The sequence below is a fragment of the Trichosurus vulpecula genome, chromosome 4, assembly GCF_011100635.1.
Source record: "Trichosurus vulpecula isolate mTriVul1 chromosome 4, mTriVul1.pri, whole genome shotgun sequence".
Lineage (NCBI taxonomy): Eukaryota > Metazoa > Chordata > Mammalia > Diprotodontia > Phalangeridae > Trichosurus > Trichosurus vulpecula.
This window is the reverse complement of record NC_050576.1, coordinates 169,359,375-169,374,584: the sequence shown is the minus strand read 5'-3', so window position 1 is coordinate 169,374,584 and position 15,210 is coordinate 169,359,375. Positions and strand designations below refer to the sequence as shown.

The 15,210-nt window shown below is 44.4% G+C and overlaps 1 protein-coding gene across 2 annotated transcripts in view; it reads left to right on the top strand.

Annotated features, from left to right (window-relative positions):
- The window catches only part of YPEL2 (yippee like 2), a 68,058-nt gene extending 53,423 nt beyond the window's left edge, over nt 1-14,635 (top strand). For both annotated transcript variants that reach the window (XM_036754992.1, XM_036754993.1), the window contains exons 3-5: nt 3,196-3,239; nt 5,126-5,234; nt 10,371-14,635. In XM_036754992.1, the coding sequence (XP_036610887.1) occupies nt 3,196-3,239; nt 5,126-5,234; nt 10,371-10,460 (243 nt within the window). In that variant the 3' untranslated portion in view covers nt 10,461-14,635. The remainder of the gene's footprint in view (nt 1-3,195; nt 3,240-5,125; nt 5,235-10,370) is intronic.
- Nucleotides 14,636-15,210: the final 575 nt, after the last annotated feature.

Sequence of the window (15,210 nt, the reverse complement as noted above, 5' to 3'; positions counted from 1 at the left end):
TGTATGTCCCCTTCTAGGCAGGAACAGTGGCAGTTCATATTATATGTATCTCATGTTACAAAATGGAGCTCAGAAATGGCACAAAGTGGTGTAAAACAAGGAGTTTGTCATCTTGGCTTCATTTCCTGGTCTCTACCAGCCCCAATAGTCTTTTTTTTTTTTAAAAGCTTTCTACTTCTCAGCCTTGCAGCATTTTCCATACACTCCCCTCCCTCAATGTCTTCCTACCGCATGAGGGTTGGTCAAAGCTATATTAGGCTCCCCAATTGCTTTTTGGCTGCCTTTTCCTCTCTGCCCTCTAGGATCAATTTTCACATATTGTGAGCCATGGATCTAAAAGTCTAATAGTAGGACAAGAGGACTCTGGGACCATGGAACTAAGTGTTGGAAGAGACCTTATAGACTAACTCCTCTATTTTAAAGAGGATGAGCTCAAAACCTTAACTTAAGGTCACATAGCTGTTTAGGTTCCTAGTCTACAAATCCTTTGTTATCCTCCCTTGGAAGCCCCACTTCATTATGGTCCCACCTCCCAGTATGAGCATTCTAAAAGTATTTATTAAACTTTCACTATATCCCAAGCACTCTTGCTAGCCACTGGGGACACAAAGAATGAATAAACCCCTACTCAATAAGCTTACAGACAATAAGGATGTATAAATATATTTAGTATAAATAGATAGTGAATAAATGCAGATATTTCAAAGTAGTTAAATGCAAGGTAGTCTGGGGGGAGGACGCTAGATCAGGAAAGGGGATCAGGAAAGGCAGAAGGTGAGGTTGAAGAGGGGCATCACATGGAGGTAAGAAGAATACATTCCAGGCATGGGAAATGACCATTGCAGAGGCAGAGAGATGGGAGATGGACATATGGAGGGTTGTGTGTAAGGAGCAGAGAGAAGGCCAGTTTGGCTGGATTAAAGAGGCTCTCACACAGTGACCAAGTTAAGTGAAAGGGCAAGATAACACTAAGAGGAAGTTTTCTCTATTTTAAGGAGCACATGCAGGTGCTTGCCTTTGCGCATGCATGTACATACACCCTCACGCACACACACAGATGAGTTACAGTTTCACATTTATATAGCATTCAATTCAAAAAGAAATATTACAGATCTACTATGTGTCTGGCACTGTGTGTGCGTGTGGCGGGGGGTGGGGGGGGTGGGGGGGCACGCAGGTTCGGGCGGGGGGAGGCGCGCGGGTTGTGGGGAGAGGTGGTGCAAAGATAACAATGTTTGTTCCTGCCTTCAAGGAGCATTCTGTTGAATACTATCATGGGTCCCCTACCTTAGAAGCACTGGGATGATTCCTTGCACAAGCTCTGTGATTTGGGCTGCTGAAGATTCATAATAACAGTATCCTATATCCAAGAGGAACTTAACTTACAAAGTAACAGCTTACAAAGGCCCTTCCAACAGCCCTGGTAATGTAGGCCATGCTAGTTTGGTTTTGTTTTTGTAAATAACCCCCTTGGGACAGTTGAAGCAACAAGCTCAGGTATGATTCTTGCCCAAGGCTAAATGGCCAATAATAAGTGGCAGAGCTTAAGGACTTATTTCCTTCTTCTCTGTTGTTGATCAGTTGTCGTGCCCAACTCCTCATGACCCTGTTTGGGGTTTTCTTGGCAAAGATACTGCAGTGGTTTGCCATTTCCTTCTCTAGCTCGTTTTACAGATGAGGAAACTGAGGCTAACAGGGTTAAGTGACTTGCCCAGGGCCACACAGCTAATAAGTATCTGAGGCCAGATTTGAACTCAGGAAGAGATCTTCCTGACTCCAACCCCACCACTTGCCACCTAGCGCTGCCCCTTTCCTCTCTAGTCAAGATTTTAATGCTGCCTTCCAAAGGGATGTTGGCAGGTTCTGGATCTTCTAGGCTTGGCATTTGAGGGTGGGGATCACTTATGGCCAGTGAGTGTCCCTATTGGTCTCTTGCTTAACGCCTCACTAATTCCTTCACCTGGTTTCCTTCAGAGCTCAGTTCAAGCTTCCCCTCTTATACAAGATCTTTCCTGATTCTTTCCCCAGCTCCTACTGCTTTCTTCCCTAAGGCTTTATGATTTTATTTTGTTGTGCGTTTTGTCATTACATATACCTATATACATTCTGTAAATTCTCTGACTGATTATAAGCTCTTTGAGGCCAGGACTATTTCTTTTTGTCTTTTGTAACCCCAGCACCTTTCACCAGGCCTGGCACCTGGAAGGCAATTAAACAAATGCTGCTTTGGTAGCTAGGACTTGAAGCCCAGGGGCATTCTCTTTCTCCTCTCGCTAGCCTCACCCCACCAACACCTCCCAGCAGCACAGGATGTTTAATTCAGGGGATGGTTGTCAGAAACCATTAAAGATGCAGGCAGCAATGCAGAACATCAGCAGTCTCATGTCAGCAAGACATCCCAGTGTAACCGGAGCCAGGGACACACGAATGGGGCCTGTGTTCACAGAGGGAGATACCAGATCACCCCGTAGACTCTAGTTCCTGCTTCTCCCATTCCCTTCGGCCTCAGGCTCAAAGAAAGGCACTCCTGTGTAAGGTTGGAAATAGGACCACTGTTTAATGAGTTGTTCCGGGGATGGAGAGGTCAGGAAAGGGCTTGTGGCCCCACATGTGTCCACATACAGTGTGGACTGGGGGGAGGGGTGGGAAGCAAGTACTACAAGGTAGTTTGGGTGGTTTGTTCTCAGTTCTGAAACCTTGACCCTTCTTCTGCAGCCCTAGGCCTCAAGCAGGTTCCCTTCTGGTGATGTTTTCAAACCAGGAAGTGAAACTGCCCTAGCTGGTTGTCACGCCCTCTGTGGCTATAGGAAGTGGTGGATCCGTCAGCACTGACTGTCCAACCCCCCAAAAAATAAACAAACAAAAAAAAAACCCCAAGGCTTAGAGAAGAGCTGGTATAGACTGTCCCAGGTAGCCTTAGCCACATACACACGGGCAAAGACTCTCTAGTAATGGACTGTCTTTCTTTTACCTACCAACCTATCAAACAGGAACTTGGAAGCAGCCTACCATGCTGGCTGGCCCAGCTCCTCTCTCCAGACTGCCTCTGGCTCTGTGCTTTGCATTATCCTGCAGACAGAACCTCAGCCCACTGGGGTCATTTGGGTGGTTGTTACCTAGCTAGGCCCAGGCTTCCCAAACAGGTGGACACGTGCCATTTGTATCTAACTTTTGATTTGTTTTCTTGCATTTCAGTCATTCCAAGGAAGTCAAGGACGAGCTTACCTCTTTAATTCAGTGTGAGTGTCTCTTTTGGAAGTGGTATTAAATTGTTCTTTGCATCTTTGGAAGATGGAAAAAGCAACCCTGGAGGATAATTAAACAGTAGGAGCTGCCTCCTGTTCTGATGAGACACTGCCTAGGACATAAATTAAAAAATACAGTCCGTGGAGGATTATGTTCCCTGGTTTGCTTCTGATGGTCACCTCAGGGATATTTGTTTTTCTATTTTTGGAGAGGGTGGTGGGAGGGACTAGAGACTAGAGAAATAGCTTCCAAATTAAAATGTCATCTCTCCATTTGTTTTCTCTCTTTCTCTCTCTCTCTCTCTCTCTCTCTCTCTCTCTCTCTCTCTCTCTCTCACACACACACACACACACACACACACACACACACACACACACACCCCTCTTAGAGCTGCAGGCTGGTGAAATATTTTCTGAGACCCTTGCCTCTCCCCTACCCACACATCTGTCTCCCCCAGGGGTGTTTCCCCAACCTCCTCATGCTGGAAGTTTTGTAACCAAACTCAACAGATCTCAGGATTTATAGAAATCTAGAATGGCAAGGTGGGAAGGGCCTTCTCTCCAGGAGTGGAGCCTATGGACCCCCTTCTCAAAATAATGTTTCTAAATAAATTATATCTGTAGTTTCCTTTGTTTTATATTATAAGGAAACCAATTATATTGAAAAAAGTAGCCCCCCCCTTTTCCAAGTTTGTGGACCCTTTAAATTTTATCCACAGACTCCCAGTGGATCCTAGGTTAAGAAACCTATTCCAACCCACTCATTTTAAAGGAAGGAAGCTGAGGCCCATTGGAACAGGCAGAAAAGAAGGAGCCCAATGGGGCTGAGCCAAGTCCAACCCACTCAGCAGGACAATTAGACTCAGAGTAGGCCAGGTTAATGGAGCAGCTCTTACCCCACCCCAAGGGCAGGGGCATGTGCCACAATTTCCCTGGAGAAGAAAGTCCTGAGTAACTGAGAAGTCTTGGGATAAGACCTAGTACATCTGGACCCATATGGGAGGTGTTCACTGACCCTGCATATATTTATGATCACCTTCCATTGGATATAAACTTGGTTCAGTCCTACTGAAAGGATCCTCTTCCTGGAGCGGGTCATTAAAAAAATGAATTAAATAATAACTATAAATTGAATGGTTTTATCATTACTTAAAGTAATACTTAATTTCATAGTAAATTTTTTTATAGTTTGTAAAAAAAAGTGGATTTAATGCTTAAGAATGGTTTTCAAAGATCTTAAAATTAATTATGGGACTTACAGTGGAAAGAGTGCTGGGTGTGGTGTCATAAGACCTGGGTTCAAATCCTACCTGTCACCTGTTGCCAGTGTGATCTTGAGTCAGCCACCTTATTCCTTTGGGGCTCAATTTCTTCATCTTGAAAATGTGGGGTCTAGACTAGACAGACCTCTAAGGGCCCTTCCAGCTCTAAATCTCTGTTTCCATGATACTAAGACTCTCTGGTCTACAAAATGTCCTTTCTTGATACCCATTACATTCATGAATTGAGTTAGGTTTGAATCTGGGCAACTAGCAGAGGAAAGCTTTTCTCTGTAAAAGAAAAAGGACATGAACAGCCAGGCAGGCTTTAGCCAGAAAGACCGTTCTCTCCAGCAGGCACACTGGAGCAGAATGAAACAATCTGAAATCACTCTGGCCCAGGACTTTCCCTTTGCCTGTCTTTGGGGCTTTGCTCTTGATGCTGAGTCACTCTTCCCTCCCCCCACCCGCCACCACTTCCCCAGGAGCAGCTGCTTTTAGGGAGTTCTTGCCCTATTCGTTTTTGCAGGTAGCTCAACTCAAGGGACTAAGGATGCAGATGTCCCTGGCACTCATCTCCCTCTTTTCTCTCTCTCCCCCACCCCCACCTCTTTGGCACAGAGTTAATGTGGGCTGTGGACCTGCAGAAGAGCGAGTGTTGCTAACGGGGCTACATGCAGTTGCAGATATCTACTGTGAAAACTGCAAAACCACTCTGGGCTGGAAATATGTAAGTATGATGGTGTTTGCCCAGTGGGGGGTGTGGGCATGGCTTCTGAAATAAACATAAATGATAACCATGTTCAGACACTGCATATTAGGACTACAGAGTGCTTTAGAACAAGGACTGATAATTATATGGTGCTTTTAAGGTTTTCAAACCATGCACTTGAACCCCATTTTCTTCTGACAAAGAGTTCTGTGGGCTAGGTGCTGTCACTATTTTACAGACAGGGTAACTGAAATTCAGTGAGGTCATAAGACTTCCCATGGTCATATGGCTTGTTAATGTCAGTCAGAAGCAACATTTAAATCCAATTCTCTCCTGACTCTTGAGCCCAACAGGTAAGTGGTGCAAGTGTCACACAGGATGAGAGAGAAGTGACTTGCCCAAGGTCATAGAGTAAATAGAAGACTCAGCACTCAAAAATCTGGGTCTTTGAATTACAAGGCCAGTGTTTTTCTGCTATACTCTTTGGCTTCCCTGAAGGGGCAGCAGAATCACAGCATTTGAGGGCTGCAAGGAGGGATCTTTGTGGTTATCTAGTCTGATTCATGTCAGCAAGTGGGATCCCCACTAGTGTGCCACTAAAAAACCACCTAGCCCATCAAACCTCCAAGGAGGAAGAGCTGGTCTTAAGGTATCCCATTGCACTTTGAGGTCACCCTAATTGTTAGGAGGTTTTTCCTGACAGCAAGTCTAAACTGGGCTTTTTGTAACGTCCAACCATCGCTCCCATTTATACCCTCTAGAGTCAAACAGACCAAGTCCAATCTCTCTTCCATATGATGGTCCTTTACATACTTGAAGGTAGCTCTCATGTTCCATGTTTTCTCCCCCCTCCCCCCAAAGTCTTCTAGGCTAAATGTGCTCACTTCCCTTAATAGACCCTCGCAGGATACGGACTCGAGGTCCTTCTTCCCCATCCTTATTCCCCTTGTCTCTATACTTCTCCACCTTGTTCTTTGTCAAATAAGAGATAGTAGGGCCAGTAGCCCCTCTTCCCTATTTGCCCTTTGTGGTCGTCTCAGCCAACATTGGGATCAGAAGACTGAGTCTTGAGATCAGATCCTGACTTCTCCTCACCTTCATATGGAGCCAAGTTTGGATGCCCCATGGGGCAAATTGTTATTTTCCTGGGGTAGGATGAATGAGCAAAAGTGACCTACTATTTATCCCTGGAACTCTGGTCGCCTGGTATCATGAAGATTTTTCTGGCTTGCTTTGTGGTGGTAATCCAACCCCAGATACAGTTGCCATGGTAACACTATCCATTGGTTGAATTTTTTCCTTTTCATGCTGTGTTTCGTGTGCTCGCGCACATGTACGCACATACTCTCTATACCTGCACATAACATACATCATCTCCATCAGCCCTCTGAAACCCCGGAGTATTTGAATGTTTATCTTTTAGGAAATGCCTCGGGCTGCTCCTAAAGGACAGCTGGCGTATCAGTCACACTCTTCTTCTGTCCCTGCCAGCCCACATATCTGCTTTTGACTCTGGAAGGTATCTTAGAGGCTAACTAGGCCAACCCCTCCCCCACCCCAATTATGCAGATGAAGAAACTGAGGCCCAGAAAAGGGTTTTTGTTATTGTTGTTCATCGTTCAGTATTATTGTTCTGTCTCTAACTCTTGGTGACCCCATTAGGGGTTTTCTTGGCAAAGATACTGGAGCGGTTTGCCATTTCCTTCTCCACCTCATTTTACAGATGGGGAAACTGAGGCCAACAGGGTTATGTGACTTGTCCAAGGTCACACAGCTAGTAAGTGTCTGAGACCAAATTTGAACTCAGGTCTTCCTGACTCCAGGCCCAGCACTCTATCCGCTGTGCCACCTGGCTGCCCCAGGAAGGTGGGGCAGGCCCTAAGTATTTTCCTAAATTCATACAGATAGTGAGAGCCAGAACTGAGATTGGAACCCAGCTTCTCTGAATGAATCCTGAGCCAATGCGTTTTCCATTGTAAGACATAGGAGAAGAAAAGGAGTAGTATTCTTCTATGGGAGGGCCTAGAACAAGAAACTCTGCAGGAGGAAAGGTGGGGCCAGGAAACCAGATTTCATCCGCTCCCCCCACACATTAACCTTAAAAATATTTGGAGTATCAGAATTTTGTTTCCATTTACTTGGGCCCCTATATTTTGAGCTTAGTCTGAGAGCAGGCATTACCCTGGGCAGATCTTCTTCCCTAGTATTCCGGTCAAACCTCCTCAAGGACCGAATGTCTACATTCAGGTCCATTTTACAGAGCCACATCCTTCAAGACCCAGAAGGGGGAACTCAGAAGTCACCTGGTCTAACCTAATCCTTGTAGATTTTTCTACTGCTTCTTGCCTCTACCCCCTTTCTGTCAGTCAGCTGGCTACTCAGCAGTGTGAGAAGAGATAGGCTTCAAAGTCAGTCCGTGGTGGCCTGTGGTTCTCAGAAAGGGTTCTGTGGGAGAGGAGTTTGACATTAAAAACAAGACTGAGCTTTTTGGGGGTTATTTATCGATTTCTTTTGTCCACAATTTCTCCATCCCTCCCATTTCTCTGACTTTCTGAATTGATTCTCATTTTCTCACCATGATGGCTCAGTTTTGAGACTTCCTAGAGGTGTCCAGGCAGCTGTGTGGTGTTGGTTCTTTTCTCTTTGGCTTTGTAGTGTCAGTTTCAGAAGGAGCAGGTGATAAACCTTCATTTGTTTTTTTTACCCACCACCCTGCTGTCAAATACTTGCAGTGGTAACTCATCTTGTCCATCTTCTCCTATTCTTTTTAATTTTAGTATTTTTTCCTAATTACATGTAAAGATAGTTTTCAACATTAATTTTTGTAAGATTTTGAATTCCAAATTTATCTCCCTCTCTCTCTTTCCTCTCCACTCACCAAGACAGCAAGCAATCCGATATAGGCTATACATGTACAATCACATTAAAAATATTCCCACATCAGTCATGTTGCGAAAGAAGAGCAAAAGGGAAAAACCACAAGAAAGAAAAAACAACAAAAAAAGTGAAAATAATATGCTTCACTCTGCATTCAGACTTTATACTTCTTTCTTGGGATGTGGTTAGCATTTTCCATCATGAGTCTTTTGGAGTTGTCTTAGATCCTTGCATTGCTGAGAAGAGCTAAGTCAATCAAAGTCAGTCATCGAGCAACGTGGTTGTTACTGTGTACTCATGGTTCTGCTCACTTCACTCGGCATCAGTTCATGTAAGTCTTTCCGGGTTTCTCTGAAATCCACCTTGAGCACAGGTTTTTAGCAATACTTAGTGACTGTTGGGACTGGTTTTTTCTTCATTCAACTAGCCAAGAGAAAGAAGGAAAGAGAGAAAGAAAGGAAAGAAAGAACATGTAATAACAATTTAGATTTGAAGATCTTTCCTACCCATTAATGGACCATGTGACTTGTTTACATCCCAGGAAGCCTAGGTCACATGTGGTAGGAGGAGCTTGCTGAGAGGAAAAGGAAAGTGTGTTGCAGGAAATGCTCGGAAGGTGAACTGAGGGAGAGAGCAGACGTGCTATCTGTGCTGTGAGTGATTGGCAGCGGCAAGGCCCCAGTGGGGGGGAGGGAAGGTGATGGGACGGAGTGGTTCTCTGTTGTGATATTGTGTGTTGAATTCTTTGCTGCTGTGATGGATTGGGCTTATTGGTTTTGGGATCTAGTTCTTGGGTGTCTGAATAAATGGTTTACTTCTTCTACCTTCTATAGGGAGAGTCTCTTATATTTTGCAATGTGGAACCACATAGGCCTATTGACAATTATCTATATTATGATTGTTTCCTTGCTAATACAGAAAGACAGAGAAAGAGAAAGAAAGGAAGAAACTTGTCATTTCATGGGCAGAGGCAACTGCTAGATTGGTACCTGCTCTTATAGTCCTAGACAGGCACTTAGGGGCACTAAGTTAGTTAAGTGACTTGGTCCTGATTTGCTTAGCCAGTGTATGTCAGAGAGAAGTCTTGAACCCAGGTCTTCTGGAATCTAAGGACAGTTTCCTATCCATTATGTCAGGCTGCCTCTCCAGTTGTTCTTGTGTTCATGATAGTAAAATTGTCCTCACTTCTCTCCTCTCTCTGCCCCCTACCCCACTGTAGGGCTTTTTAAATGAGACTTATTAGCTGGAATGCTTTAATTTCAGAGGGTAACCCATTAGAAGTATGGAGCTTTCCTCTAGGAGACCTGATAACTGATGTTGCTTGGCAAAAGTTTTCTGCCACTGCATAGTTTGCTGTAGCCCATGATTCCTGTGGAGGAGAAGCAGAGTAACAGGATGTAAGTATATATGTGAAGTTAAAAGGAAGACTTTCTGGCCCCACAATACTTTGCTTCTCTGCTCAGAATGTCACAGCACATTTCAGAAAGATTCCAACCTTAGTATGCTTGGAAGATGGTGAGGATGATGTGGACAGCCTTGGTAGGGAAGAATCCTGTGTAGTTTAACAAGCTAGCTGTTCTCCTAAGATAAAGACATTCTTTTGATAGTAACTGTTGATATCTGTATGTACATCTATATCTATATATGTTTGGAAGGGGGGAAGGCAGGGCAATTGGGGTTAAGTGACTTGCCCAAGGTCACACACTAGTAAGTGTGTCAAGCGTCTGAGGCCAGATTTGGACTCAGGTCCTCCTTTCTCCGGGGCTGGGGCTCTACTCACTGTACCACCTAGCTGCTCCGGTCCTTGATGTATTGAAGCCCTTGTGGTGGTACAGTGGGGTCAGGATGACTTGAGTTCAAATCTAGCCTCAGATCCTTACCATTGTATGTATTTTCCTGGTGTTGTATCAGTTCATACAAATCTTCCCATGCTTCCATGTAGCCTCTATATTCATTGTTTCTTAGGGGACAGTAACATTCCATTACATTCATGAAGCACAATTTCCATTCCCCAATGAATGGGTACCTACTTGGTAATGCTCTTGCTTTTTATAGATGAAGAAGCTAAAGTCCACAGGGGTTCAAAGTGACTTGCCCAAAGTTGATTTGTAGTAAGTGGAAGAGAATGGATTTGAACTGAGGTCCTCTGGCACTAGGTTGAGCACTCTGCCACAACACTATGCCGTTTCTCTTCCTCCTGCTTCATATGCTCCAAAACCAATAAGCTACTTCCATGGACATGGCCACTCATCCCATTTCTCTTTTTCTGTTGACCAGGAACATGCCTTTGAGAGCAGCCAGAAGTATAAAGAAGGCAAATACATCATTGAACTGGCACACATGATCAAGGACAATGGCTGGGATTGAATGGAGGGAGTACCCCCTACCCAGTATCTGAATGAATGCCATCCAACTGAACATTATATCCAAGAGGGGAGAGAGTGACTGAACACTTGGTTCCATCCCTTTAGAGGCTTTGGCATCAGGAGCATCCTCCCACCCTATCTCCATCTTTATTGGTGACTGGCCTCTAAATTGCTGTCTCTCTGTTTCTTTGCTTTGTATCTGTTCGTGAGTTGACCCTGGCTTCTCTCTCTGTTCTAGTGTTGGCTAAAAACAACGGATGCACCAAGAGCTTGGCAGCATTCTACTTTAAGGAGAGTCCCAGGGACCCCCCCAGAGCAGGCAACCTTAGCTGCCTTGTGTCAGGATAGCAATGGCATGGGGGCATGAGAAGGGAAGGGAGCCCTGAGTGTCCCGGGGCAGGGGTGGGCATGGGAGGGTGGAGGTAGGAACTGCTGCTCCTTAAAAATCCTGGGAACCTAGGAACCTTGAAACTATCAACTTGTCCAAAAGGACAAAAAGAAGATTTAAAAAAAAATACCTCATGACTGAATTCTCTTTGAAGCTTTTGTTCCTGACACCCAACAGTGTGCCAGGTCAGCATGAGAGGAGGGCCTAACTCCTGTGGTTCATGCAGTTGCAGGGGTAGGAGTCTGATTGCCCTGGGCTGGTTTGGGGGCACCCTGTGTTAGCAACAGTCGGTGACTGTGGGGAGCTTGTGATAGGGTCTCAATGATTTGTTCCCTAACTGTATCTTCCTATACCCACCCCTACTCCCAGTTCTCACGCTCCCCCATCATGGCAAATAGAGGTCTGCCCTTCACCAAGTATTCAAGATCCTGTGCCCCCAGTGGCCTTGACCTGCGACCTACTAAGTCGTGTAGTTACAGGGACACAAAATTGACACCTCCAGTATCAGCAAGGATACCATAGGAAAGCCAGCATAGTTAAAACAACTCCCACTGCCTGACCCATTACCTGACTCATGACCCTTAACTGAGCGCAATGGATGGGAGTTGGAAAGGGGGGATTTGGGAGGATGGGGGGAAAGACATCTCTTAGTATTGAGCCTCCTCCCCACTTCCCCAGGGGAAGGTGGGTGGGGAGCCTGCTTCCCGAGAGCAGGGATGATTCACATCCAGAGTTTGATTGGCTCTCTTAAGCTATGGAAGATAAAAGCTGTGGAGATGATGGTTAATGCATTCTGCAGGCCGATATTTCAAGCCCCAGTGTTATTTTCCTGAATTTGAATGGGGAAGAAGTGGAGTAATTAACCAAAGTGGCCCAGCAGTAGGGACTGATTCAATTTGATGTCAAACTAGGAGTAACAAATTCTAATCTTACCTTTTCTTTTTGGGAGGGTAGGAATGAAGAGGGGACATACTTCATGGTATTAGGGGGAATTGAAGGGGGAAACCCAAGCCAGCCAGGCTTAGGAGTGAAAAGCTTTGTCTCGCATTTAATCATCCACACTGTGATGTCTATTCTACAGCAATCCAGCCAGTACGTGGTGCATGATGTGAGTCCCACTCAAACTGAGTTCATTTCATTTCTCAGGCCTAAAATACTCTTTATTTTTCTTCTGATCTTGTGTATCATTCTCAGCATTTCATTTTCCAAGGACATTGAACCTGAAAACTCGTGTCAGTTGTCACAAGTGGTTAATTCAGAAGCCTAGGGGAACCTGTGCAATGAAGTGGGCTCTGAAGGCAGCAGACCCAGGGAGCCCTCTGGCATGGAGTCTGTGATGGAAAGAGAAGGTGGCTGGGGCGGGGGAGGGGGAGCTATGAAGGGAATGGAATCTCTGGGTCGCTGTCAGGTAGCAAGATAAATCCTGAGTCCAGGTGGTTCTGGCTCAAGGCTGACCTAGGCCTGGAAGCTCCCACAAAACAGGACTTGTCTTCCTTTTGACTAGTTGGTACAAGACAAAAAAGGACTGTTTTCTTACAAAACCTAGTTTTTGGTTCTGTTTAAAAAAAATCAACCACAATTAGAAGGGGGGAAAAACACCACAAAACCATTTGGCCAGTCAGTTTTCAAAACACTCCAGAAGATGAGTAAGAAGGGAAACTGAGGCATAGTTAGATTACTTTGTTGCAGCCTCCTAGAGGAATATTCTTTCCACTTCCTCTAATCCTTTAGATTGCATCAGAAAATAGCTTCAGTTTTCACATTCCCAGGCTAGCTTCCCAGCCCTGAAGTAGCCAGATTCCCACTCCCTCCCTCCCTACTGAAGTATGGGCCCTGGGCCCTTTCCTTTATAGATTTGGCCTTCTCCTTAAGGAAAATTTCACCTGGTTTTTAGAACTAAAAATGAAATTTGGCAGATTTGACAGGGCAGGATACATGATGAACTTGCAGAGAAGATCAAACCCTGGCCCCGTCGCCGCTTCTTGCCCTGGGAAAGCTTCCACTGCTTACTATGTGGGTGGTGTAGACACTACTCAGACTCCTACTCTGGTGCCATGAGTAACCCTACTGCAGTATCCCAAAGGTGCCCGGCACCAGCAATCTGAACAGGCTCAGCGGCAGAATGACCAAACCCCCTCATTAGGTTTTCATACATGTTGACTAAACCATAAGTGCTTCTTACAACTTAGCTCCAGCTCCATCCATGGCTTGTTTCACGTCTAGCAGTATTGGAGACCACAAACGAGAGTTCAAACCTTGTCAAACTTGTGGACTCAATTAGTTCTTTCTGTGTTTGATTTTTTTTTTCCTCTTAAAATTATCTATTCAGAGCATAACCAAAGACCTCACCCCTAGGCCACTGTAGGTTCAGCCAACTTGGGAGCTGGTGTGGGCATGGCTTGGTGGGTGGGAGGAGAGGAAGGAAGGGAAGGGGGGGAGTTCTTTACCTCAGCCAGCAGCTGCCTTCATTTGGGACTGAAAAACCATTAGCAGAATCTCCAATTTCAGCTCTCTATGCTCCACCTTTGGATTGAGCTGAAACCCTGTGTACTGGGGCCTGTAGGCTCTGTGGGCTGCCCCTGGCACCAGCCTGGAAGCTGGATTGGATGCCATTGGCTTGAGTTGGTTGGAGCAAAGCAGCTGCAACCCAGCTTGATGAACACAGGTGTCCAATAGGGTACTACATCCATACTTAGACATGGCAAGGTCAGTCTGTGCTGGTAGGATCAGCGTGCACAAAGGAAGTATCCCCCTTTCAACAAATTTTCAAAGGGTAATATATATATATATATATATATATAGAAGAAAACAAAACATTCTCTTGTGAAATATACTTTTGTAAATAATATTTAATTTTTTTAAATAATATATTTGGTGCTGTTTTCTCAGAGCCCCTGAGAGCACTTTTTATTTTTGTTTTAAAATTTTACTGTTTCCTCTGCATTTTTTGAAGTATGTTTTAAGGGAAACATATGCTTTTTTTTAAGTCTGTCATTTAGTCTGGGGAAGGCAAGAAAGCTTTGCTTTTTTGCTTTTTCCTGGTAGAAGTGACATGTAGTGAATCATTAGGTTGAACTGAAATGTTTTTCTTGCACCAGTATTGGCTAGAAAAAAAAAATTGAGGTGAAGTGATGTTAGTTGTGGCTTCAAAGACTTCCTCTCATCGGCAGGCCTTTAGGTCTATTGTTTTTAATTGTGCATTTTTTTAAAGAACATTTTCCAATGGCTCCTGCTTTTCTTTTTACTGGGGACATTATGTAAAAGTTTACACACCTCCTGCAGCAAGGCTTTTCTTTTCTCTCTCCCCCACCTTTGTGTTGTTGTGGGTTTTTTTTTAGTTTTGTTTGCACTCTGTCTCTAAATGGACCAACAGCACAAGCCATAGAGAATGCATCTTACCATGCCGTGTACAGGCAGGGCTGTTTGCAGTGCCGGGTCTCTGGTGCACCCTCCCCTTCTCCTCTGTGGCACAACTTGGATGAACTCCAAATGAATTCTATTGTCCTTATGGAGATCCAAGAGTCAAACCTCTCGTATGTTTTCTCTTTGCTAATGTGAGTGTATTAATCGCATATTCTGTGGCTCCCAAGTGTTTTAAAAGAAGCCTCATCATAAACAGGAACTAGTATTGGTTGAACAGACATGAAATGTACACATGCCTGTAGGCAAACAGATTTGTAAGATCAGAATCCCCCAGGGGTCAGGAAGAGGCCTGGGAAATCAAATTCTGGAAAACAATCAACTTACATGTTTTTGTTTTTTTTTAAAGTCAGTCCAAAAAAGAAACCACTGTGGGGTGGGGTTGGGTGGGGAGGGAAGAAGAGACATTTAATTTTCAAATTAAAATGTATAAAATAATCTGTGGCAAGATAAAGATACAAAGATAAGATGTAAGCTATTCTCGACATTACCAAATTCTTAATACCCCTTATGTTTTTGTATAAAATTCTGGTAAGAAAGTGGGAGCAAATTCCCTTTTTTTCCATTTTGCGGAGACTATCTTTTCAATACCAGTCTGTCTATTGATGCTTGTGTTTACAAACCGTATTTGTTGGGTTTTTGGGGGTGGTTTTTTGGGGCATATTTTTTCAGGTCACTTTGCTTCAACAACCAAGGCAATTGTTTTTCAATAATTTGTCTTTAGCCTTTTTTTCCTGTATTTGTATATAGTGACTCAGTATTAGAAGAAAGTGCATTGTTTTCTCTTATTTCCGATCTGTGTTGGTGCTCATTTGAGAAAATAAAGTTTTCAAATATTCTGAGAGTGTTGGCCTTGTCTATTCCGACTTTAATCCCCCCATCCCTTTAATAAAAGGCCCGGCTTAATTCATCTTGACATGTGAGGCAAATCAATCTAGATTTA